Below are 26,891 nucleotides of genomic sequence, written 5' to 3' on the forward strand. Positions count from 1 at the left end.
AGATGACCACGTGAGGAGGTTGGAGCCGAGGAAGACACAATAGCCCGAGGTGGACTTGCGCGTGTCGGGACAGCCGGCCCAGTCGGCGTCAGAGTAAGCCACAAGCTCAGTGCCGGAGTCACGATGGATCCGAAGACCGAGGTGGGTCGTACCACGCAGATACCGAAGGATGCGCTTCACGAGCTGGAAGTGGCAGTTGCGGGGGCATGCATGAACATGCAACACTGTTGAACGGCATAAGAGAGATCGGGCCGCGTCAACGTGATGTACTGCAGCGCCCCAGCCAGGCTGCGGTAGAGCGACGGGTCGTGGAAGAGCGGGCCAGTGTCGGTGGAGAGCTTGGCCAACATGTTGACCGGAGTGGAGATGGGCTTGTAGTTTAGCATGCCCGCACGGTCGAGGATCTCCAGGGCGTACTGTTCCTGGGAGAGGAATAAGCCACGCGCAGTGGTGGTGACGTTGATGCCGAGGAAGTGGTGGAGCGCGCCGAGGTCGGTCATGGAGAACTCGCGGTGAAGAGCCTGGATGACGGAGTCGAGCACCGCGCCCGAGCTGGCGGTGAGGATGATGTCGTCGACGTAGAGGAGCAGGTAGGCGAGGTGAGCACCCCGCCGAAGGATGAAGAGCGACGAGTCCGCCCGTGATGCGACGAAGACAAGGGTCCGCAGGTACGTTGTGAACCTAGTGAACCACGCCCGAGGCGCCTGCTTGAGACCGTAGAGGGAACGGTTCATCCAGCACACGTGCGAGGGCGAGGTGGTGTCGACGAAGCCGGAGGGTTGGTGACTGTAGACCGTCTCCGCAAGGTGGCCGTGGAGGAAGGCGTTCTTGACGTCCAGCTGATGTATGGGCCACGACTTGCCGGCGGCGAGGCTCAGGACAGTCCGAATGGTGGCCGGTTTGACCACGGGACTGAAGGTCTTTGCGTAGTCGACGCCGGCCTGTTGCGTGAAGCCGCGAAGCACCCACCGCGCCTTGTACTGGGCGAGCGTGCCGTCCGGATGAAATTTGTGCCAGAAAATCCACTTGCCCGTGATGACGTTTGCACCTGCAGGACGAGACACTAAACACCAAGTATTATTCCGCATCGGTGTGTTATATTCCTCAAGCATCGCAGCGTACCACTTTGGGTCTCGAAGAGCAACACGATACGAGGAGGGAATAGGACTGATGGTGGAAGTGGTGGCATGCAGAACCTTCGGTTGGGCGAAACCAGATTTTCCTCGGGTGCGCATGGCGTGGCGATTGGTGGGAGGGGCGATAGGAACAGCATGCGGTGGAAGAGGTGGCGTGCATGGAGTGGGTGCATAGGAGGTGTCAGCGGGCCCTGGTGCATGCAGTGGGGCATGCGGTGGAGAAGCAGGCAGCGTGGGGCGGACAACGACAGGCGAGTGGGACGAGGCGGTCAGCTGGGGAGGCGACCCAGGGGAGCATGGCACGGAGGGAGTGGGAGGTGTGGCGCATGTGGTGGTGGGGTCAGCCTGGCCAGGTGGGAAGCTGGGTGGCGATTGGCTCGGCGCGGCTGGAGAGGAGGGAGCGGGCGGGGTTCCCGGAGGGGATAGCGGCAGCGAACCGGGCGAGATGGTTGGCGTGCGGGGACCGGGGTGGATCACGGCGCCAGGATCCTTTGTGGCCAGGTTTTCTCGTGCGGATCGTGTGGCGTCGGCAGAAAAATAGGGAAAAGTCCGTTCATCGAACGTGACGTGCCGTGAGATGATAACTTTTCGAGTAGCTAAGTCGAGGCACCGATATCCTTTATGCTCCAGAGGATAGCCGAGAAACACACAGCGAGATGACCGTGGTGCGAGTTTGTGTGGACTTGTGGCGATGGTGTTAGGGAAACAAAGACAGCCAAACGCGCGCATATGGTCATACGTGGGGTGGTGGCCGAGGAGAAGGAAGTAGGGCGTCACGAAGTTGAGGGCCGAGGAGGGACGCCGGTTGAGGATGTAGGTGGCTGTATGGAGAGCTTCTACCCAAAATGGGGGTGGTAAGTTCACATGGATAAGGAGAACGCGAAGGATGTCGTTGGTGGTACATATGGGTCTCTCGGCTTTGCCATTCTGAGGTGATGTGTGAGGACATGAGAGGCGGAATGAGGAGCCGTGGCGAGAGAAGAGATCACGCAAGGAGGAAGTGAGGAACTCGCCGCCGTTGTCACATTGCATGCATTGTATAGGGACGTGGAATTGTGTGAGAACGTACATAAAGAAACGTGAGACGGTAGCGGCGGTGTCGGACTTGTTGCGCAGCGGAAAAGTCCACGAGTAGTGTGAGAAGTCGTCTAATATCACAAGATAATATTGAAAACCAGAAAAACTATAGACGGGCGATGTCCACAAGTCGCAATGTATTAATTGAAATGGTGCACTGGTTTTGGAAACAGAATGAGAAAAAGGCAGTCTTGGCTGCTTGCCTAGTTTACACGAAGGGCATACAAGTTTGCTAGGCATGTCTTTATTACAACTTGGAACGAAATCGCGAGCTAGAAGGGAAACAGTTTTATTGCTAGCGTGGCCTAGTCGAAGATGCCATAGGTCGTTGGTGACGACGGAGAGGGCTTGCTGCACGCCGGAGTTGGTGAAGAAGGGGTAGAGATCCCCATGGCTATTGGACCTCATGATGAGTTTCCCCATTGCTAGGTCCTTCACGGAAAAACCGAACGGGTCAAACTCTATCAAGCAAAAATTATCTTGAGTGAAACGACGTACGGAAATTAAGTTCTTGATAATTGTGGGAGAAATAAGAACATCATGTAAGGAAAAATTAGAGATGGAAGTAGAGCCTACGGCTGTAACAGGAAGACGAGACCCGTCACCAACTAAGATGCCAGAGGAATGACGCAAAGAGGGGGAACCGTACGAGGTGAGTGTGTCTGTCGTACCTGCGACGTGCGACGTAGCGCCCGTGTCGAGGAACCAGTCCGGCGCGCCGCCGGCCTGATGCTGCTGCACGGAGAGGCTCTGAAGGGCCGCATAGAGCTGGTTGTACTGCTCCCAAGTCGGCCCGCCGAAGGAGGGAGCGGCAGCAACGGGGTAGGCCTAGTGCGGCGGTGGCGGGCGTGGGCCGAGGACACCTGCAGCGTTGGGGGCAGCCCAGGGCGCGCGAGGCTGGGGCAGGCCGGGAAGCAGGGCCCCGTAAGGAGCGAAGTACCCGGTGGAGAGAGGCGCTAGCGCTCCAGGAGCAGGCGGGGCACCACCGCGACCCGTCGGGGTGCCACCAGGAGACTGGGCGCCGCGCCCACGGCCACGGCCGCGCCCGCGCCCGCGGCCACCGCGATCGGAGGTGGGGAACGCGGCTGGGCCCTTGCCGCGGTCGTTTTGGGGACCGTCGGAGCCACCACGGTCGACGGAGGAGCCCCCGGAGGAGCCACTGGTGCCACCGGAGCCGCCACCGGAACCCTGGCCGATGTGGAGCACTGTGGCTGTTGCTTCGGGGCGACCGTCCAGGCGAGCCCGCTCGTTGGCCGAGATCTCCTCCATGAGTAGCCGCGAGCGGGCCTGCACAAAAGAAGGAAACGACGACTGCATCGGCAAGAGGGTGGCCATGACGTGGTACTTACGGTTTAGGCCGCGAATGAGCTGGAGAGTGAGGGACTGATCGGTGACGCGTTCGCCCACGTCCTTGAGGGCGTCAGCAAGGGACTTGAGTCGCCTGCTGTATTCGGCGATGGAGAGATCGCCCTGGACGAGGTTGCGGAACTCGGCGCCGAGGATGACGGCGCGGCCCGGCTGGTTGTCCATGAAGAGGAGGTGGAGCTGCGTCCAGATGTCGTAGGCGGTGCTGGCCGCGGTGGCGACGACATCGAGGAGTTCTTCGTCGACCACGCCGTGCATCCAGAGCACGACGGTCAGGTCGTCGTTGCGCCAAACGGCGCTTTGGCCGAGCGGCTCGGCGGCGACGTTGAGGTGGTGTTGGACCTCGTACTTGCAACAGATGCTATAGAAGAGCTGGCGCCAACGGGAGTAGTTGCCCGACTCAAGTTGGAGTTTGGCCGAGAAGAAGTGGGCGATGGAGGGCGGCAGACCCGCGGCCGCGGAGGAGGGGCCGGCGTCGGAGCTGCGAAGGCCGCCGAGCGCGAGATGGGGAACGATGGCGCGGCCCGGCCCGCCCGGCGCAGGGACAAGTGTGCTCCCGGTCGTGCGGAGGACACCAGCCGCAGGCTGTGGAGCGAGGCGCACCGTACGCGGCGCAGATGAAGAAGAGGCGCCGTCGGCCGCAGCGGCGGGCACAGGCACCGCGGGGACGTTGGCCTTGCCGCGATCGGCGAGGACGGCGCGGCGTGGTGCGGGCACGGCGGCAGGCGTCGCCGGGAGGACAGCGGGGATTGGGGTGAAGGGGTTGCACGGCGGCTTGTCGAGGTCCACCGAGCAGGTGCGACGGAGAAGGCGGTTCATGGCGGAAGCGAGGGGGGATCGAGGGAGAGGCTCGGCGTCTGATACCAAGCTAGGATATGCAATCTCACACACTGCCTCTATTGATTCATCATGGGTACATTTATACAGATTACATGAGGGAGAGAGAGCAGTGGGATCGTGGAGAATACAACGGCATTAGCCGGTTAGCGCTACCATGCAGGAGGAGATAAGCACGAGATGCATGCATCTGTTAGAGACGCGGACGACGCGGCTGCATGGCTAGCCATCGGACGTGCGGGACGTGGTCACGTTCCAACACCGTCCATCCCCGAAGAGGAAAGGCTGACCGCAGGGGATGGGACGACGATGATGGATTGAAGGCGCCGAGCAGGGGCGTGCTTGGATCCGCCGAATCTACAGGGGCGCCCGCCTTCAAGCATTCACCACGCAGCAGAAGCCGCGGCGGGGATTCCGGATCTGGGGATGGCAATGCGCCAAGCTCAAGAGTCTGAGACCTCGGACAAGCCAGGGGAGGCGGCCGTGGAACTGTCCCGCGGTCCAGAGCATGCGCCTACGCGCGGAGAGGGAGGCGCGCCCATGCTAGGCGGTTGGAAGGTGGCCGCCGCGGCCGGCGGCGCGAGGAAGAGAGGGCTGGCTACCTACCAGAGGGAGGGCCAAGATTTTCGTGCGTTGTATGTTATCAAGAGTTTCTCACGGTAAGGTTGATCGATCCACAATTGAACAGCTGAAGATGCAGCAACTGGTTAGTCCGGCCAGCGTCTCACGCCACAAAACCCGGCTTCATAAACTTGGACCAAGTAATAACTGAAAATTCACTCAAGGGAAAAGGGAAAACAAATGCATCATCCCTTGCAATGTGACACGAGCATGGAGTCATGGACCATAGGATGGCTTTATCGCATAAGTTCAGTTTTTATAGATCTCAGCAGGAAATGACCCAACTTCAGGACGGGCCTTTCAAGTAAAGTTGGCAATAATCCATTCAGATCACCAGTACAAACTGCAGCGCTACTTGACCGACAGCTTATGTTGTCTGTTCTGAACTGGATGACTGCTTTCCTCCTGTATAAACACAACACATACTTCGACTAACTTCAACAATCTGAGAAAGTGAGTCAACCTGTTTCATGCTAGCATATCTGAATCAATTTGCTCAAGATTTGGAAATATTTCCTTCAATGTGGATGAATAGTTGGGAGTTTTTGCCTGCAAAAAAATAAGGCACAAACAATAAGATTCACTTTTAACATGAGCTCTGAAGATTGATAATTTTAGGGTATAGTCATAAGATTGGTGCATAGTAGGCCAGTTGCACAATATACTCTACAGTACTGGATGTGCATTAATTAACATCACTAGAGAAATCATTTCCAAAATCAACATTCCATTCTCAATAGTGTCATGAAGTATTAGTACACAAAGTTCCCACCATCGGTGACATCTTAGTTGTATCCTATGTACTTTGATAAATACAATATTACTTGTGAAACTTCCAGATTGCACCACAGTTGATAAAGAACTGGCAAAATAAGTACTGTAGGATATATGATCCGTGAGAAATCAATGATGTCCATTCAGAACCAGTGGAGGTGCTTCAAACTTTTGAAGATACTGATATGTTCAAAGAAAACCCGATGTCCATTTCGGTCATAATGGTATGGTAAATCAAACGTGGCACAGGAAAACACCCAGAGACAGTGTTTAAGAGTAATAATAGAACAATAATGGAGACCAGAAAATATACAGTACATCATAAATGGTTTAAGCACTTGGGATGTCACACTTAACATTCATCCAGAATTCCATACACAATCAATGTTGACTTCAACAATATGCACCAACTTTGGCAACATAAAACGTGAGATGGGGTTTACTACTATGATGGTGCCATTATGATGCTTAAGATGGATGGTAACAATAACTCTTAAATCAGGTTTAACAGCAATGAATGAGACTGATAGTAACTAGACATAAATAAACAAAGGATATAAGTACGTACACAAGGATTTCTCTCAAGATATATGGTGGTCAGTTTCTCTCGTGAACCAGACAAAGCAGATTCTATCCCAGACAGTGATGGTATTTGGTTGTCATTCAACCACAAGTCCTCTAACCTGCAAAACACAAAATGTCAAATTACTAAAAGAGTCGGAACAAACAACCTATCAAGCTATTTATGTAGCTTAGGATATTTGGATCAATTTCCCCACTTATTTTTGTGCACCAAGGATGATAAACAATCAGTCATGTAGTATCATGCTACCTGGTTAATGGCTCAATATCTTCGATAGCGGTTAGTTTGTTAGATGAAACATCTAAAACACGAAGGTTCTGTAACATAGAAAGGCCTTCCATCTTTTGGATTCCATTATGGCTGAGATACAGTTCCTCTAACGCAACACATTCCTGAATTCGAAAGCAAAAGACAAATTAGCGAGTAAGAGTAGCAATTACTTCAGCAAAAAGTTAGGGAGCTGGTGAAGGTACGACACGGTACTTGTAAGCCATTCATTGAAGTTAGCCTGTTGCTTTGCAGACTTATTCTTTTGATTGATTTCAACCCACATAAGTTGATAGTCCAGATCCGGTTTCTTCCGAGCCATAACTCCTGTAGATTTGTCAAAGTTTCCAGATTTTCCATCACCTGAAATAGAGTAGAACATGTGAGAACATAGGGCCAGGATCCATCCAAGTTCTTTATTATAACATGCACCATCATGTGTAAAGAAGCACCTAAATGCTTACCCTTAATCTGTTGCTACCAAGTTCAAGCAATTCTAATGCATGGAAATGTTCAAGTTCTTCCATCTTTGGAACCTCATTCTTTGAAAAGTAGAGTTCTTTCACTGTGCTGGAAACCTTGGATAACCCATTTAAGGACGACAACTCATTGAAAGAAACATCAAACACCAGAAGACCCTTGAATTTGCTGGCATCGGGGATCTTTGTAAGCTTGTTATCTCTAAGGACTATCTCCTGAAATCGGAAATGGTTTAAAATAGCACTGTAAAATCACTTGACCATTTCTGGTTACAGGACAAGGAAAAACATTGCATAGTAAATTACTTTGTCAGAAGGCATGGATAAATTACCATGAGAAAATTGCAGGAATAACACAGCAAAGTTTAAGAGTAAAACTTAAATCGCCCTTCCAAGCCTGTGTGCAAAGTACTCCCTCTGTAAACTAATATAAGAGCATTTAGATCACTAAAGTAGTGATCTAAACACTCTTATATTAGTTTACGGAGGGAGTATTCAACAAAGCATGTAAGGTTGCCTTCATGTAAATATCATGAAATGGCATGCATCAAATTTGTTTACATGGGGCTTCATGTCATATAAGCTTGTAAAGTGATAAATAAGTGATGTGCATAACCATTTCTGCAGAAACACTCTCAGTTTTGCTCACGAATGTTGTTTGTTTAGATAAAAAAAAAATCAGTTAACATCTTACTTCACATTCAATTTTCCTTCATACACATGTTACCAAGGTACCGCCTAAAAATTTGTTCATTGCAGATCATTGCTTGGCAGGCGGACAAAATCTTGTGATGGTAGAAGAAAAAAATGTTGCTGTACTAGGAAAGAAAGTGCAATAATAGGACATATGCATATAACAACAGAGGTAAGTAAGATGGGACCAGCCGAAGAAAGTCTCTCGATCACATGTTTTCAAGCGGTTCTCAACACAATCACCTGTAAGCCAGCGATGGCATCCCAGGTGAAGAGGGGCGCGACGGCGTCGTCGTCGAGGAGATTCTGGCGGAACGAGAGTTTGCGGAGGCGAGGGAGGTGGCCGATCCGGGGGTCGACTGCGGTGAGACGGTTCGCCGTAAGGTCCAGCTCCTCCAGGGTGGGCGGGATCTCCACCTCACTCAGATCGTGCAGCTGGCAGCTCGTGAGGTCGAGGCACAACTCCGCCTCCTGCACCTCCATCCCTGCCCCCGCAGCCTTCGAATCTCCGGTGCCTTCGCCGGAGGCCATGGGGGATCGGGCCTGGACTTTCAGGGAGCTTCTGGAAGAAGCAAAGGGGAGAAGAAGAAGAATATGCCGGATGGGGGCCTAAAGGCCTAGAAGCAAGCAAGCAGCCGGGCCAGCTGTGAGCCTAATCGATTGGTTGGAAATAGCCCATTAAAGCCCAATGTACAGCGACTTGGTCTCAAATCGCAAGGTCCAAAACCCTAGAACCTTCGCCCTTCCGCCTCCCCTCTCTCCTTCCGTTCCTCCTCCCGGCAATGGCGTCGAGCCTCCGCTCCTTCTCCCGTCCCGTCGCAGCCGCCTTCCTCCGCTCAGCTTCCGCCCGGAGCCCCGCGGCCTCTCTCCCCCGCGCCCTCGCTCCAACCCCCAGGTAAGTGATCGACCCCCTTGCACGCTTCCCCTCTCAAATGCTGTCCAAGTTAGCCTTGAACCGTGGGGTTTGCGTGGTACAGGGCTTCTTCCCTGAGGCGGCAGGTGGCGCTGGCACGATCTCTGCAGCCGCTGCACAGCGCAATCTCGGCGGCGAGGCTAACGTCACGGCTTGGGGCAGAGGTGGCCCGGGCAGTGTCGCAGGGTACGCTCTGCAGCTCCTACCCGGGAGTCTGAGTCTGATAGGATCTTAATCTTTGCATCCTACCTGTGAGTTTTGACTGCTCAGTTACCTGCCTATTTTAGTTCATGCGTAGCCTGACACCCGACACACACAATTTTGGTTGATTCGGTTTGTTGAATCCTGAAATTCAAATTAAACTGTGTTTTTTCCCTGTCAATCTATGTGAGGCAGGGAGGGGGACTGTGTTTAGTTTTATGCCATTGTGAACATGTTATACTTAACGTAAAATAGACAAAATGCTCACAATGAGGCCCCCCACCTGAATATATTACTCAAAGTGTTACACGGCCAAGGCCGGTTACAAGGTGTACCAGAAGTTACATAGGAATGCAAGAGCGAGAGGAGAGGAAGGCACGCCACAAGAAAGCGCTTTGTTATCAGCATGTTTACAAAGTCTATGAGACCAAAGGTCCAAATCTGAAATCATAAGCCGAAGCGACGTAGCCAAGTGGATATCAAGGTGATGAAATGCTTTGGCATTCCTGGCATCCCAAATCTTCCATAGGATGAGCATTAAGCATTGTTTATTAGGCTGGCTTTCCAACCAGCGAGGTCTTTGCAACAGCTTTGCAAAATAGGCAGAAAAGCATCAGAGGGTAGTCGAGTGGGTGAGAGTTGTAGTCCGATGTAGATGTGGGGGAAGGAGGAGATTGGGCAAAGTAGCGATTCCACACTAGTTGTTGACGTAAATTCATCGGCACAAAAGTGGTTTTAGATAAGTTAATGGAAAGACCATTGGCTCGGACGAAATCTTGCAAGATGTTTTTGAGAGCGGTTGCAGCGGCAGCAGTTGCCTTGGCAGTGACGAGGGTATCATCAACGTATTGCATGGTGGTTGGTGGTAGGTGTGTAAAGATCGGATGGTGAAGTAGGTGGGAATTCTGGCAGATGAGTTGCTGTAGTAAGTCTGCCACTATGATAAAGAGACAAGGGGAAAGTGGGTGTCCTAGGCGCAAACCATTTTTGTAGTTGATCCAGTCTCCCGGAACACCATTAAGCATTATTGCGGTTTTACGAGCGGATAGGATATGGATCCAAGAGTAACATTGTTTTGACATTCCTCTTTGAAGGGGAATTTTGTTAGGGAGGACCACAATACTGATGAGGGGATTAGTGGTTTGAGCCTAGTTGTTAGAACCTTAGTGTCCGCTTTGATCCGACGATGCTGAAGAGAAATGGGCCTATATGAGTCGGGCATACCAGCGGAGTCTTTTTTGGCTAGAACAACGTGTGCTTGGTTCAAGCGTTTCGTCTGGCCTGCAAGTGAAAGAAGTTCGAGAGGAAGGGTAGGATGATTGGTTTTAGGAGAGACAAGAATTTCTGATAGTAGGCTGGTCCGAAACCATCAGGACGTGGGCTTGTTTGACGGTTCAATTGGAGAAAGGCCTCTTTAATTTCCGCTTTGGATAAAGGTGTAGCCATGGAGGAAAGTTGTGTGACATTGTATTTTGAGAGGCTGGAGAGATAAAAGGTCTAGGTTATGTCTCGCAAGCCCGATGATCTGGGTGAAAAAGGAGTTGCTTCTTGATCGTGTGAGGTATAGACATTGTTTTTTGAAGTCCTTTAGAGGCGGAGTCATGAATGAATTTGGTATTCTCACCGGCATCTATAGTGCCTCTTATTTTCAGGTGTAAGCGCCAATAGGCTGCTATTTCTTTAATTGTTTGTTGTAAAACAGCGATAATAACAATCCTAAGTTATGATTCGGGTGCGGAGAACGCCGGCGTTCATCTCTCAAATTGATAAACTGGTGTTCATTTTTTTTGCAAAAAACTACCCGGACAAAGGCCGGAGCCTGCTTAAGAGTCCTAGTTTTGAGGCCTGAGCAAGAGCTTTTTAAGGCTCGCACTAGATGTGTTGATGCGAACTGGGCCGGCCGGCTCTACGCAGGAGAGGCTCCACATTGCCGAATGATCTGGTGACAGAATGAAGGGCCCAACCGGGTTCAAATAGGATATGGCGGGAACAAGGACCGTTTGTGTTAATGTGGACGACAAGGGGCACATTATCTGAAATAATTTGTGTTGAGAATAGAGTAATATTCGGCAATTTGTCATTCTAGGCAAAATTAAAGAAGACCCGATCCAGGCACTCAAGGGTGGACATTGATTTAGCATTTGTTCGGGCCAAGCGACGGTCAAGCAGTGGTAATTCTAGCAATGATAATAGGTCAATGGTGTCCTTGAAAGAGTTGGCCTTTGATTGTTGGAATGATTGCTTGTTCTTTTTGGAGGAAAAATGTAGGGAGATCGAAGTCACCGATAATGAGCCAGGGGATGTGATCCTCTTGTTTGATGGTTTGTAGTTTATTGAGGAAGTCTAGCTTTAAGGAGTGATTGGAAGGAGCATAGACATTGGTGATTGCAATAGGAGCAGGGTGAGCCTTGGTGGAGAGGTTGATGGTTGTGGAGAAGGTGTAGTTTTGTTGATTGGTAATGTTAAAGAATCTGGAGTTAGCCGTCGAGATGGCCCCACCTGTAGTGCCCAATGTTGTCAAGAGAACGTGGTATTCTATAGTCCGTGGGATGGACTGGAATTTGAACTCATCGACCGAAGCTAATTTTGTTTTCTTGAACCAAAGCGAGATGTGGGTTTAAGTTGATGGGTTCAGAGAGGACGTTGATGCATTTTTGTGGGTCGCCCAGCCGTCTGACATTCCAAGAGCAGATTGACAGTGTGGTTTGATCGGTACTAAACTTCTACGGCACTGATAGAACATGGCTAAAAGTAAACCGGTATAGTGCTTAGCTTAGATTCGAGAACATAGCATCGGTTCAATACAAGGGCAGCACAAACGCTGAGATTTTGCAAACACACTTTTCACAGTGACAAGATTGCCTAATAGTAGTAGTAGGACGCCCGAGATAAACTAAAACATAGCTTAGCAAAAGATAGGCTGACGTCACTTCAGCGTGTGGCAGCAGCAGAATGTGGTTGTCGCCGAACTATATGCACAGTAATGTTGAATGTAACATTAAGCAAGTAACAAAAGGTCAACCCATGTTCTTCTGTTTAGATCATTTTAAATGGAAAGGTTCTTGTGTTTATATTTGTCTTGCACACGTTTCTATGTAAAGTTTAGATAGATTGTTAGTATTTTGCAGTAACGGAATAAGCACCTAATGCATCTTTCCTATACAAATAATGGAGCTCCAGAATTATCCATGGAAGCAGCATGAATGGAAAAGTTGACTAAATTCTTCTTGTTAAATGCTTACAGTGCTATAATTTGTAACAAGAGACAGGAGATATCTACTACAAAATGGCGGTTCAGTATTCCACGTTCATTCACCATTATTACTGGTCTTCTCCGAGTTTAGATTTATATTAAAATTAATGCAATGGATAAGCTACCTTTATCTTGTAAATGGAATTGTATTAGGCTGTAACACCTTTTATTTAGATCAGTGGTACATATAGTAACCAATTTAATGTAACGCACCCTTCCTAAAATTACTAACCACAAATGAGTACTTAGTACATTGTTAGTTTGAAATGCTAGGAACCATAAAACATAGGCATTTCTGTTGTTAAAATTTATAAAGCATTTTTGTAATACTTAAATTTAAAATGAATGCTGACACTATAGATATCTGTTTTATCTCGTTCCAGACAAACCCCATCTTGGCGATGATTTTCACGTGTGTTTCGCTTGGATTAGCATATTCTGTTGAAACTTTGTACCCACAAAAGACTTTAGCGTATAAATCATATGTACCCATGCTTAAGATGGGAAGAGTGTGGTCCAAGGTAGTGAAGATACATGTCTAGGCTCTAGGGTAAGAAAGACACTTGAAAGGAAACATCAGAAAATGCATGCCTTTAGCAGCTAAGATAGCAAAGTTGAGAAGAAACAAAAGGAAAAAAGGCCGACTCTAAGGTGCTTGACGTGGTTGTAACTATTTGGTGTGTTCTCGGTGAAACTGATTAGTTGGCAGTGGAAAATTTGTATTTGCTTCCAGTGACTGACTTTATAGTAAAATCTAACTTGTCGGGGTCCCTGGTTTGCTGTCCATGTTCAGATTGTTTATGTGACCTCAGCTCTATCTTTTATTGCTTGAGACGTTGAGATTATTAATTTTATATTCTGATATTTACCTGTTTTTGCTAGTTTCGTTAATACATCATTCTAATGTTTCCATAAAGTAGGTAACGGTAATCTTCAATTGAGTAGGACATCATTATCTTAGTTCGGATGCAGTTTGGAACAGAAGTTAGACTGCTGTAATCTTTGTCTGACCAATGATGTTTTGCACCAATGTGCATATTTCATATAGGTGCAAAATGCTCTGTTTGGATGAACTCTGTTGGCCAACCGAGTTTCAGAATACATCGGTCAATGAAGAAAAAAATTGTACTCCTATAGCATAACTATCAGTCTGTTGGATAAAATGAATTCGGTTTTTCCACATCATGGAGCATTTATATTTTCTTTTACCTTATCATGATTGTTTTATTACCCAAGAAACTCCAGACTTCCAAACTCAATACTGTGATTTTGTTGTTGTTCAGATGTGAGACATACTATAGGGGATTATCAAATTTCTTGCTGTCATTTTTACTTCTTTTGTGTTTTGGTTGTGGCACCTCTCCCGGTGTGCTCAGGGATTTATATACTCCGTAGATGTTGTTGCAGCACGACAACTGAAATTTATGATCTTCCTGCTGCCTTGCAGAAACTGGTATGAGTGTGCCTCGATAATGAAAGAGGTTGGGACAGACGCAGCGGACTTTTCAAGAAATTTATTCCCTTCAATAATGTGTTTTGCTTGTTGGCATTCTTTCGCACATTAATATGCTATGTACTGCTCAGAAGCAATTACTATGTGCACTTCATATCAGCTCGAGCCTTAACTGAACGGAGTTATACTTGTTAACGATCTAGTTATGGGAAGAACTGCTGCTCTAGTTTGTCCTTTTAATTGAGGATCACCTAATCTTTTACCATACTCAAAATTATTGTATATAACCCAGCCCTTATTCTATCCTATGGAACATATCTATTTTATTTCACAAACCAAATAAAGGAGCTAGGGTTAAATGGTTCATTAAATAACAGATTGACAAAATCAATAGAAGCGCCATGCTATTGGCGGATATGTCCACAAGAGATGTAAAGTGAAATCCATTCCTTTATTGATGATTGTCATAGATTATATACATGTTGAGGAGACGCCTCTAGGAGGCGTCGGTTTGTAGGGACGCGATCGGGAAGTAAACGCCATGCGGTTGAGCGGAACTGCATGTGGGGAACGGGGATTCCCCTAATTAATTGCATGGATTAATTAGTCTTAACACTCCCTTAATCACCGCTTCACCTTATGAGTGACCATCATCTTGATAAGCTCCTCCAAGAAAACCTGTGAGGAAAAATATGAGGAGATATGTGTTTGATATGTGCTAAAACTCCTGCAAACCTAGTGGAAAAAATATGGAAAAAATGATGCAACATATAATGATTATTGTCTCTGTTAAGATTAATTAATATAGTAATTAAGGGATTAATCCCTGCTTGTATTAACCGTTGACGGTTACTTCTCCAACCGTTGCGTCGTTTCTGTCTGAACCAACACCCCCTTTGTAAACGCTTGTTTCAGGGCTATATATAGCACTTCATCTAATGAAAAGAGATAGTTCGATCATTTGTTCTGTCGATCTCAAACACGTTATCAGCACGCTCTCTGGCAGAGCGATTTCATCACGACTACTCCGCGGCAATGAGGTGTTCCCGGCGGAAGGCGGCGCCCACGCGCGGCACGTGGCCTGGGATGTGGCGCTTCCCACCATATCGCGTCCGGCGGTGTGCGTCTTTCGACCTACTGTTCCGGAGCGATTCTTCACAGGTCAGGGCAGAATGAGAAGGAACAGAGGCTGTGGATCTCCATCGATTCAAGAATTGAAGGCCTCAACAACGAACAGCAAGGGATTCCCATCAATTCAGTGATGCAAAAAGGAAAAAGGTACCATGCGTTCTTCAATTCCTCTTGCACCGGATCGAGCGGCAACTGCTGCTGTTTTTCGTCAACTTCCCTAGCGGTGCCCCAACCATGCGCCTTGGCTGCTCCTTCACGGGACAGAACGGCCACTGCGCCGCAGGGCGTGGCCACCGCGCTGCGTCCGCCCGCGCCGTTGGATGCAGTCACTGCGTCGCGCTCGCCCGTGTGGAGCGCCCGCGCCGGTCCGCGTCGCGTCGCGCCCCGCGCCCGGCTGCCGCCCGCATTGCGCCATGCGCCGCGCTCCAGTCGCTCTGGCACATGGAGCCCAGAGGCACTCGGGCTCTTGAATGGCGCCTCCAACGGCGTCGCCCCTACTCCGAGGACGGGCGGGGCGGGAGATCCTCTTGCCGCCGGTGGTGCGGCCGACCGGCCGTGGGCGTCTTCGCCTGTGCCCAATCGGGCCGGCACGCCCTCCACGGAGTTCTCTGGCGCAGCCTTCTCCGGCCTCCAACGCGAGGCTCGGCGGCACTCCGCCCGGGTCGTGGTCTCTCCACGAGTTGCCGGAGAAACGGCCGACCGGCCATGGCAGTCGCCGCCCGCGTCGGTAGTGGGGATTGGGGATGGATGCTGGCTGGGGATCGCTATCCCTGGCCGCTTGCTGCTTATCCAATCGGCTGACAAGGCCGGCCCGAGGCTGGCTTCCCCAGCGTGGCCCACCCATTTGCATAAGGTTGGGCCACCGCTTTTCAGCCCTTTTTCTGTTGAGTTTTAACATTCCAGAAAATATATGGTCATTATGTGGCATGTTCAATATGTTTGCTATTCAGCAATCTCTATAACATGTCTCATTACTATAATGACAATGTTTTGCGATCGAGATTAAGTTTTCTTGCAAAATAATATTGATTTGCGATTGAGAAATATATATTTTTTCGCAAAACAATCTCATAGCGATTGAGATTAATTTTTTCTGGCAAAATATTAATTCAACCAGCTGAATTATCTTGCAACTTGATACAGGATCATCTCATTTAATTTGAGATCTGTACAATTCAAGTTTTTCACTTGAACATCAAGTTTGCAACAACATTACTATTCATTATAATAGTGGTGTATTTCTGTTGAGTATGATGTATTCCGGAATGTATGTATCTTCATGTTCGCTACATATTGAGATTAATACGTCTATTTGCAGTTGAGATTTTTAATTTCTTGCAAATAAGAATGCAAAATTCAAAGTGATTTCTCCAAATTGATGTATTGGGATCACAAGGTAGTCATTTAGATCTACTGCCTTCGCAGATTGTCAATGACTACTGTTAAAGCCTATATTTTGTCATCTTGACATTATAATTGCTTTACAAAGTGCTCTCCTACACATTTTACTAAGTCATGGCATAAGGCATTACGAGTGCGTATCTACTGATTCCATCAGATTATACTCTCTAGTGCTGTGAGATCTACTCCATTTTGGAGATTATCTTCAAGATGTCATATTTAGCTATTTGAGATTCACACTAATGGTTTCAAGATAACTTCTTGAAATACCCATTGATTTTGCTAAGTTCATTACAACATCAACCATGATGGTCTTTAATTTACTGGTTATAAATTAATTATCTCTGGTTTACCCATAGAGGTAACATATGGCTATAGAGTTTGAGGCATTCGCCCTTAATGGCCACCACTGCCCTATATGGGCCATGGACATCATGACCGCTCTTGTGTCTCGTGGGATAATATGTGCAATCCTGGAATCACCTCTGGTCAGGATGACACCGCTAATAGAAAAATGGTGTCTTATAATCATAAGGCATTAGACCAGATCACAACATCTGGTTATTCTGTATCAGCAATTCCTGGGATACAATGAACCTCAAGGGCAATGGTTTGAATCTTACTTCAACCTTCAATCCGACATCACCAGCTGTGACGGGACCCTATGGGCACGAAGAATGTGATGGTTGAATATGCCTCAACCAACATGTTTGGAGACTATGAATAGTCTTTCAATCTCCTGAGTGGTCAATATAATTAATGTCCATTTACGATGTTGTAACAACAACATAAGTATTGTTGTCATCATATATTGTATATCACAATATATTGTATCAGCACTTTGGTACAAATTCATTTGTATGTATTCTATATATATCCGACAGTGATTTTCTTGAGAATCTTCATGTCTATATATAGATTTCTACGGGAGTCAATCCGATGAAAAATGATATGTGCCTTGTGGGCATATGCACCACAAACTCTATACTCGGGGAAGTCCAATGTTTCCACTCTCATTGAGAGAAAGGAGATATTTTAAAATCGCTAGATGCGATGAGGTATTTGTTGGCTCAACTCGAGTCATATTTACTATCCCGGTGGGTACTCGAGTAACGTCAGGATGCTTCATTGCTTCCCAAGTTTAACTCGTACCCTATTAAGCTATAGAGATATTCGTCAACATGGTTTCCATAGCGAAACTTATGCCGACAAGAAAGAGAAATACATTCTCTTTACCATATGCAACGGATATGGCAAGCACATTTTCTATGTATCATCTGGATTGTACTACACATACTACAAAACCCGTAGCACATGTTGCACCCAAGATAGTTTTCTAAAATGTCTTGTACATGAAAAACTTGGCATACTCACCTTGGTCATCGAGACATTGGGTTGAAACCGAAACTATCAGCAATTTCAATAGTTTATGATTATTATGATGCTAAATTCTAACACCATTTGGATTTTATATGCACTACAAGTGACACAGGGAAGCTAATTTTAAGGCTCGCACACCTTAAAGTCTACGCTGAACCACTCAGACTCCTTGAATGCATCAAGTTGAGGTAAGTGGCTCTTCCCATCCATTGACTAGACTATTCAGGTATTCCATGGTTCTAAAAGACATATCTACATGATGGTCTTAAGTGTGTGCTTTATTCACACGAAATCATTGGCTCATTATCCTGACATTGATTTCAAACAAATCGAGTGGATAACATTGCAGAATTCTCCTTGAGTGCCTTCTCTATGGCCCTTGGATTGAGTTTAGCAATTTGTCCTAAGGTCTAGACTCAAAATGGTTTGGTAGAATCCTATCCAAAGAGTTAAGCTCATTGCATTATCTTTACTTTGGAATTGCAACTTGCCAACTTTACGTTGGAGTCATGCAGTTTTACACGCTCATGATAGAGCTGCATAATATTATTCCCCTCTATCTTTGATATGTGGATATCTACCAAGTATTTCCTATCTGCGATAATTCGGTTGCATACCGATATCACCACCCGGCATACATCATTGGCCCCTCAACATATAGTTGGGATCTATGTGAGGAATAACTGTACTCCATCAATACCTCAAGCCCCTCGCATGGGGAGTTATTCAAGGCCAGTATGCTAATTCAATGAGGAACATTTCCAGGCATTAGGGGGAGATTTCAGGTACCATAAAGAATGCCAGGAAATTAGTGGAATGTTCAACACATTTCTGCCTCAAATCCACATACTCAAAGATTTGAACCATGCGTTCAGAAGATTTGCAACACATTGCAAATAACCCTGCCAGATTCATTTACTGACTATAAAGGTGTCACACAATCCTACAATCCTGCAAAAGTATGCCTGAAAGAGTGGGGGTACCAACAAAATTCACTCCACTCCCCGTTCAAAGCAACAGGGGGAAATGTATGGCAGAAGTACATCAGGATTCAACTTCTCGCAAGCAAGGATATCAAGGCCTGTGAATCAATAAATGCAAGTCAACTTCACGTTGGCAGACACCTAATGGGTACTATACACCCAGTGGACGGGAAACCTCCACCAACCCAGGTCATAGTGCACACAATGACCGGGACATCAGAATACCCAACTTAATCGCATTGGGAAATCGCGAGCAGTCACTATGGGTAACGATATTTCCATCAACTATATATTGATATATAGATTCTAGAGAATCATATAACCGGAAGTCTATGATTGTCGACATACATTTCTCAACTAGATTGCAAAACCTTTCAAATGATTCAGATCCAAAGACCATGGCCATGGCAAAGTGTAATTGACACTCGGACTGAACTCAAGCAAAGGGTATAATCTAGGTAGAAATGATCTTGCTCAATAATGGGAAGCTATTCATAAGCAATACCTATACTAGTTTTCTTCTGGAAACAGAATTGAGAAGAACGAGGTGGTGAAACAAAGAGCAAGTATTGTAGCACAAGGGTTCACGTAGATACCCAACTATTCTCTAGTGGTGGATTCTCTTTCCGATAACTTATATCATTGGTAGTACAATATCATCTATCTCTGCAGTTGATAGATGTAGTGATTACATATCCATGTGGATCACTAGATTCAGACATATATGATTGATTCCCGATGGAATCTCAATTCAGAATCGAAATGCAAAATGCAACATACATTGTGTAAAATCAATAAGTCACCATACGACTTATTGTTGTCGGTATATTTGGTACAACCGACGTAGTGAGTTCCTCATTCACAAGGATCACTCCTACATTGATGATTACCCATGAATGTTAAGCATGTGATCATCTAAATGATGGAATTTGAGATGAAGGATCTAGGTAAAACCTCAAGCACCTTCACTCATACATTATGGTATACTATGTTGTCTATATCCAAAATATGTTGGAGAAATTCATTGTGGACAAATCTTATCTATCCATAACTCTCATGGTAGTTCATTCTCTAGATGTAGAGAAATATCTATTAGACCAAGAGATGATGGAATGAGATATTGGGACTCAACATTCCATAATGCCATTGGATCCACCAAACATAATTGGTTGGTACTCAAGAATATCTTCCGATATCTCCAAGGCATCAAACTTCTTGTCCTGGTTTTTCAGTTTCACAAAAATGTGAACACCGATATTATTGGATACATGTCAGATCGTAGACAAGCTTAATGTTCCTACTAGGTGTGGTAGCCCTCTCATGAAGAGTCTTTGAAACAGACCTCATGGCTACATCCACCAACCATTATCTCAACGATAATGTTTCTTGTGTTGCTCGGATGCAAACAGGTTACATAATAAGCAATATCACTTATTGCATACCTTGCAAGTCAAATCATGCAATTGATTTGTTCACCAAGTCTCTACCAACTTTTACATTCCAGGAATGTGTAAATGGAATTGGTATACGACGACTTCGGAATATGCAAGAATCAGGGGGAGTATCTTCCTAAATTGTTCATGTTCAATGCATCATATTATACTCTTTTTCCCTTCATGAGTTTACTATATAGGTTCTCATAAAGGTTTTTAATGAGGTAATATCAACATGAGATCATATGTCATAATTTCTGTTTTCCCCACCGGGGGTTTTTGGAAAGTATATATGACATATTTATTGTCCTCTGAACTCTATGGGTTTTCTCGTATTGAGTTAAAAGAGACAATAACCATTATATGTTGCATTATTTTCTCCTTATTTTCCCATTGGGTTTGAAGGATTTTTGGCAACATATCAAACTCTATACTCCTCATATTTTTCCCACAGGGTATTTGGAGAAGTCTCTTTCAAGATGATGATGCTAGCTAGACAAGCATGGATTAGGGGGAGTGTTAAGATTAATTAATATAGTAATTAAGGGATTAATCCCTGCTTGTATTAACCGTTGACGGTTACTTCTCCAACCGTTGCGTCGGTTCTGTCTGAACCAACACCCCCTTTGTAAACGCTTGTTCCAGTGCTATATATAGCACTTCATCTAATGAAAAGAGATAGTTCGATCATTTGTTCTGTCGATCTCAAACAGTCTCTTGTAACTCAATACGAGAAAACCTATAGAGTTCAGAGCACAATAAATATGTCATATATACTTTCTCAAAAACCCTGGTGCGGAAAATAGTAAGTATGACATATGATCTCATGTTGATATTACCTTATTAAAAATCTTTATGAGAACATGTATAGTAAACTCATGAAGGGAAGAAGAGTATAATATGATGCATTGAACAGGAACAATTTAGGAAGATACCCCCTTAATTCTTGCATATTTCGAAGTCGTCATATACCAATTCCATGAACACATTCCTGGAATGTAAAAGTTGGTAGAGACTTGGTGAACAAATCAGTTGCATGATTTGACTTGCAAGATATGCAATATAGTGATATTGCTTATTATGTAACTCATTTGCATCCGGGCAACACAAGAAACATTATCGCTGAGATCTGTTTCGAAGACTCTTCATGAGAGGGCTACCACACCTAGTAGGAACACTAAGCTTGTCTACGATCTGACATAGTGGAGATCTGATCGATGTATCCAATGATATCGGTGTTCACATTTCCGTGAAACTGAAAAATCAGGACAAGATGTTTGATGTCTTGGAGATATCGAAAGATATTCTTGAGTACCAACCAATTATGTTTGGTGGATCCAATGGCATTATGGAACGTTGAGTCCCAATATCTCACTTCCATCATCTCTTGGTCGAAATTGATCTTTCTCTACGTCTAAAGAATGAACTACCATGAGAGTTATGGATGGATAAGATTTCTCCACAATGAATTAATTTCTCCAATATATTATGGATATAGACAACATAGTATACCATAATGTATGAATGAAGGTGCTCAGTTTGTAGTAACGAGCGGTATTTTGGTTTACCCAAATCCTTCATTTAAACTCCGTCATTTAGATGATTACACGTGTTGTCATTGCAGACAGGCAAACATGGATAATCATCATTAGGAGTAATCCTTGTGTATAAGGATCTCACTACGTCAGTTGTACCATATGTACGGACAATAGTAAGTCGTATGGTGACTTACTGATTTTACACACGTATGTTGCGTTTTGTATTTCGATTCAGAATTGAGATTCCATCGGGAATCAATCATATATGTCTGAATCTAGTGATCCACATAGATATGTAATCACTACATCTATCAACTGCATCTATCACTACATGTTGAAAAGAAGGCATTACAATATTGGGACGAACCATGACTGCCTGCTTTGTGGTAACCATGTGGAGGAAATGGTTGAACATCTTTTCTTTCGATGCCAATTCAGTGAAGACTGCTGGAACAAACTCAATATCAGATGGCCGAGGGCTGGGAATCGACTTGACATGATGACACACATGAAAAGGGGCCATCACAGAAAGATGACCGTGGACATCTTCCTTGTGGCTGCTTGGAGCCTTTGGAAGAAAGGAACAACAACTACTTCTGAAAAGTCACGCCCTCGCTGTCTGCCTGGCAAACCAAATTTTAAAATGATTTTGCCAACATTGCACATAGGCTCCCAAAGCATAAGAGACATCTTATCTCCACCATAGTAGATGATGTTGTTTAGCCGGACAGTTTTAACTTCTTTTCATAGCTCTTTTCTAGGGTTTCTTTTGCTTCCACCCTCCTCTCTCCCCATGTAAATTGACACATGAAAACTTGTTTCATATATGTTAATACAATGCAGTAGGGTTTCCCCCTACTGTCTAACCTTTCAAAAAAAATACCTTCTCATTATTGAGCAAGATCATTTCTACCTAGATTATACCCTTTGCTTGAGTTCAGTCTGAGTCTTGTTCACACTTTGCCATGGCCATGGTCTTTGGATCTGAATCATTTGAAAGGTTTTTGCAATCTAGTTGAGAAATGTATGTCGATAATTGTAGACTTCCGGTTATATGATTCTCCAGAATTTATATATCAATATATAGTTGATGGAAATATCATTACCCATGGTGACTGCTCGCGATTTCCCAATGCGGCTGAGTCGGGTATTCCTGTGTCCCGGTCATTGTGTGCACTATGACCTGGGTTGGTGGAGGTTTCCCATCCACTTGGTATACTACCCATTAGGTGTCTGTCAACTTGAAGTTGACCTGCATTTACTGATTCAGAGGCCTTGATATCCTTGCTTGCAAGAAGCTGAATCCTGATGTACTTCTGCCGTACATCTCCTCCTGTTGCTTTGAGTGGGGAGTGGAGTGAATTTTGTTGGTACATCCACTCTTTCAGGCGTACTTTTGCATGATTGTAGGATTATGTGACACTTTTATAGTCAGTAAATGAATCTGCTAGGTTATTTGCAATGTGTTGCAAATCTTCTGAATGCATGGTTCAGATCTTTAAGTACGTGGAATTGAGGCAGAAATGTGTTGAACATTCCACTAATTTCCTGGCATTCTTTATGGTATTTGAAATCTTCCCCTAATGCCTGGAAATGTTCCTCATTGAATCAACATACTAGCCGAATAACTCCCCATGTGAGGGGCTTGAGGTATTGACGGTGATACAGTTATTCTGTTGAAAATAATAACCCAGTGGTTATTAAGGGATAATCCCCGCTTCCCATATCGGCAGTTGCCTCCCGAGGAGGCGCCTCAGCGTACCGTCGCGTCCCATGGACGCGTCCGTTGCCCATGTATATAAGTGGAAATCCATGATGAATAAAGAACACTTGAATCATTTGTTGACTCTCTCGATTCTCTCTCGATCTCAATTCTAAACACATTATCAGCATGCTCCCAGCCGAGCGATTCCAGTGGCGCGACAGTTCCATCGCCCGCCCGCGAGTTCGACGGGTACAACCAGGCGTGGTGGCGCCCGCTACCGCGGCGGCCCTTAGACCGGTAGAGGGGCTTCCAAGCAGTAGCGTCGCGCCGTGGACGGCCACGACCACAAATCTCTCGATCTCTATTTCTCTAACTGTCTCTTCAATTCCTACTGGAATACAGGGGATGGATGAGAGAGCGGGGCGAGTCTCCCGATCCCCTCTTCCAGTGGAATTCTTTACAGGCAATAGAAGAGACGATAAGGGAAGAACAAGCAAAGATAGAGAAGGAAATCTCCATCGATTTACAAAAGGACAAAGGTACCGTCAATTCTTCAATTTGCTTTGCCCTGGATCAAGCGGCAACTGCCGCTACCCTTTGTCAACATCGCCAATGGCGCCCGCGTCCAAGCGCCTCGGATGTTCTTCCTAACAAGGTCCCGGCCGTCGGCTTGGTTCTCAAAAGCGACGGCCCGGTTGCGCCTCGACCCCGCGCGAACCCGCCGCGACAACAGCCACGCGCACGTCCGAGCCTGCCGCAGCCCCCGATCATGCATCAGCGGCGGCGGCGCTGCGCTCGTGACCATGCGGCGCGAGCACGACCTCCCTCTGGAGAGAGTGGCGCAGGCCACCTGCTGGCCCGTGGTCACGCGGCCTCGACCTCCCTGCACGGAGGCGGCCTCTCGCTACTATCCTGTCGTTGACGGCGGCGGCTCCATGCGGGGCAGCGCCGGTGATGCTCCTCGGCCCTCCAACGCGAGGCTGGTGACGCTCCTTCCATGTAAGCGAAGACGGTGTCCTCGGCAAGATATCGGCGGTTGCCAGTGTGGCTCTCAGCCTCGGCGGACAGGGGCGGCCAACAACCGGTGAGCCGCAAAGTCTTCCGGTGTGGCAGCACTAGAGACGACGGCTCTCGGCCGTTCATTAGTGGCGACGCTCTCCAGCGCGCGTGGGGCGCGCTTCTCTCTGCCCGACCTTCGCGTGGCGACAGCCGTCGGAGTCAGCAAGCAGAGCCCGCAGCCACGGTCCTAAAGCTGGGCTCGCTCGACGCGGCGTTCCCAGGCGTTCAAAGCGGCTGCCGGGGATGTGGCGCTACCAACTACGGTGCGCAGTCCGGCCTTGGCGCTCGGCCCGGACGTGGCGCCCTCTGGCACTTGGAGCGGCGGTTCGTCCCGCATGACGATGTCGGCATCCGGCCGCGATCTCTCTCTCTCCCAAACAGCGGCGTGGCGAAGAATGACCCGTAGCCAAGAGACGAACCGCGACGCATCGGCCGGCTCGCGTGCACAGCGGCGGCGTCCTCCAGTGGCTTGTGGCTAGTTAGTGGCTAGAACGCACGAACCGAAGAAGATGAGATTGGGCAAACCTTATCTCTTTGGGCATTTTGCACTAATATGCTTGTCTTTGCAAGAATTCGCAAAACAATCCAAAACAGTGGTCACGTCCGATTTTTGCAACAATACAATTCCATTTCTGGAATTTTTGAGAATCGGTACGGATAACAGTACTATTTACTAGTATTTACCTGTTTTGACCACGTTGTTTATAAATTATTATTTTTTCTGTTGAGTATTGTTCTCCAGAATAAAATTATGATATAAACAATTTCCTTGCTCATATATGTTGAGATTATTTATATCTATTATTTGCAATTGAGATTTTCAATCTCTTGCAAAGTATATTCAATACTTTTATAGTACTGTTTCTCTGTTGAGTACGCAGTATTCCGGAATATTTTTATGATGCATCTTCCATGTTAGACACATGTCGAGAATAATACATCTATTTGCAATTGACATTTTTAATTTCTTGCAAATACATATGCAAAATTCAAGGTGTCATCCTTAGCAATTTGAGATTCAGACTAATGATTTCGAGCCACCTTCTCAAAATCTATTAATTTTGCAACATTAAGATGTATTTATATTACGCAATCTGTAATATAAATAAATTACCGGATTTTCACCGGTGATGATATGTTCTATGTGTTTACCACATTGTCATTCTTCATGAACATGTCACAGCGGTCGAGATTGATTTCTCCTACAGAAGAAACTTGTAAATTTTTGACAATAACATCTCCCTCATTATAAACACAAGGTAATGAGTTGGATCTACTGCCCATGTGCAGACAATCTGTATTACTGTGAGATCTGTATGATCTTCAATGTGTTATGTTCCCACAATTGAGGTTGAGCATTTTCAAGTTATACACTTGAATCAATTTTTTGCATTCTTATTACAAAACCATGATGGTTTTTAATTTACTTCTTGTAAATTAATTATCTCTGGCTTGCCCCTATAAGTAATCGATGGCTAACAATTTGAGGCTCTTGCCCTCGATGGCCACAACTTACTTAAGCGGATCATGGACATCAAGATCAGTCTTGCATCCCATGGGATAGAGCATGCAATTCAAGCCACGCCACCGGGACGCAAAGGACCTCAAGGGTAATGGTCTGAAACTCACTTCAAACCCTCAAGCTGACACCATCAAGCTGTCACGAGACCCTATGAGCATGGAGAGCATGATGGTTGAATATGCATCAACCGACATGTTTGGAGACTATACGTTTAGTCCCTTAGTCTCCTTAGTGATCTATTTATTTATGTCCATTTATGATGTTCTAATAAGAACACGATTATTGTTGTCATCATATTGTATATCACAATATATTGTATCAACACTTTGATACAAATTCATTTGTATGTATTCTATATATCCGACAGTAATTTTCTTGAGAATCTTCATGTCTATATATAGATTTCTACGGGAGTCAATCCGATGAAAAATGATATGTGCCTTGTGGGCATATGCACCACAAACTCTATACTCAGGAAAGTCCAATGTTTTCACTCTCATTGAGAGAAAGGAGATATTTTTAAATCGCTAGATGCGATGAGGTATTTGTTGGCTCAACTCGAGTCATATTTACTATCCATGTGGGTAGTCGAGTAACGTCAGGATGCTTCATTGCTTCCCAAGTTTAACTCGTACCCTACTAAGGTATAGAGATATTTGTCAAAATGGTTTCCATAGCGAAACTTATGTTGACAAGAAAGAGAAATACATTCTCTTTACCATATGCAACAGATATGGCAAGTACATTCTCTATGTATCATCGGCATTGCACTACACATACTACAAAACCCGTATCACATGTTGCGTATGAGATAGTTTTCCAGAGTGTCTTTTGCATGCCATGTTGGGGAACGTTGCAGAAAATTAAAATTTTTCCTACAGTTTCACCAAGATCCATCTATGAGTTCATCTAAGCAACGAGTTAAGGAAGATGCATCTACATACCACTTTGTAGATCGCGAGCGGAAGCGTTCAAAAGAACGGGGTTGAAGTAGTCGTTCTCGTCGTGATCCTATCACTGGAGATCCTAGCGCCGAACGGACGGCACCTCCGCGTTCAACACACGTACGGAGCGGATGATGTCTCCT

The 26,891-nt window shown here is 46.1% G+C and overlaps 3 protein-coding genes across 5 annotated transcripts; 1 reads left to right on the top strand and 2 right to left on the bottom strand.

The window, feature by feature from the left end:
- Window positions 1-5,142: 5,142 nt before the first annotated feature.
- Window positions 5,143-8,482, bottom strand: LOC119326188 (protein phosphatase 1 regulatory inhibitor subunit PPP1R7 homolog). Its single transcript, XM_037599885.1, has 6 exons — window positions 8,076-8,482; window positions 7,125-7,355; window positions 6,877-7,023; window positions 6,643-6,785; window positions 6,379-6,493; window positions 5,143-5,585 (listed from the first exon to the last, which is right to left on the bottom strand). The coding sequence occupies exons 1-6, from the start codon at window positions 8,361-8,363 to the stop codon at window positions 5,505-5,507; spliced, it is 1,005 nt and encodes a 334-aa protein (XP_037455782.1). The 5' UTR covers window positions 8,364-8,482; the 3' UTR covers window positions 5,143-5,504.
- Window positions 8,483-8,501: 19 nt separating this feature from the next.
- Window positions 8,502-13,892, top strand: LOC119326189. 3 transcript variants are annotated; one of them, XM_037599886.1, is made up of 3 exons: window positions 8,502-8,727; window positions 8,810-8,931; window positions 13,248-13,600. In XM_037599886.1, exons 1-3 carry the CDS (start codon window positions 8,615-8,617, stop codon window positions 13,334-13,336), a joined length of 324 nt encoding a protein of 107 aa, XP_037455783.1. In that variant the 5' UTR covers window positions 8,502-8,614; the 3' UTR covers window positions 13,337-13,600. The 3 variants fall into 3 exon arrangements, with proteins under 3 accessions (XP_037455783.1, XP_037455785.1, XP_037455784.1); XM_037599888.1 differs by having other exon boundaries at window positions 8,511-8,727; window positions 8,810-8,996; window positions 13,248-13,601; XM_037599887.1 differs by lacking the exon at window positions 13,248-13,600 and adding an exon at window positions 13,647-13,892 and having other exon boundaries at window positions 8,516-8,727; window positions 8,810-8,996.
- A 192-nt stretch (window positions 13,893-14,084) lies between these two features.
- On the bottom strand, window positions 14,085-24,028 carry LOC119321132. The gene is made up of 3 exons (XM_037594953.1): window positions 23,818-24,028; window positions 14,935-15,664; window positions 14,085-14,330 (listed from the first exon to the last, which is right to left on the bottom strand). The coding sequence occupies exons 1-3, from the start codon at window positions 24,026-24,028 to the stop codon at window positions 14,303-14,305; spliced, it is 969 nt and encodes a 322-aa protein (XP_037450850.1). The 3' UTR covers window positions 14,085-14,302.
- Between the last annotated feature and the right edge of the window lie 2,863 nt (window positions 24,029-26,891).

Source organism: Triticum dicoccoides, chromosome 6B (genome assembly GCF_002162155.2).
Source record: "Triticum dicoccoides isolate Atlit2015 ecotype Zavitan chromosome 6B, WEW_v2.0, whole genome shotgun sequence".
Lineage (NCBI taxonomy): Eukaryota > Viridiplantae > Streptophyta > Magnoliopsida > Poales > Poaceae > Triticum > Triticum dicoccoides.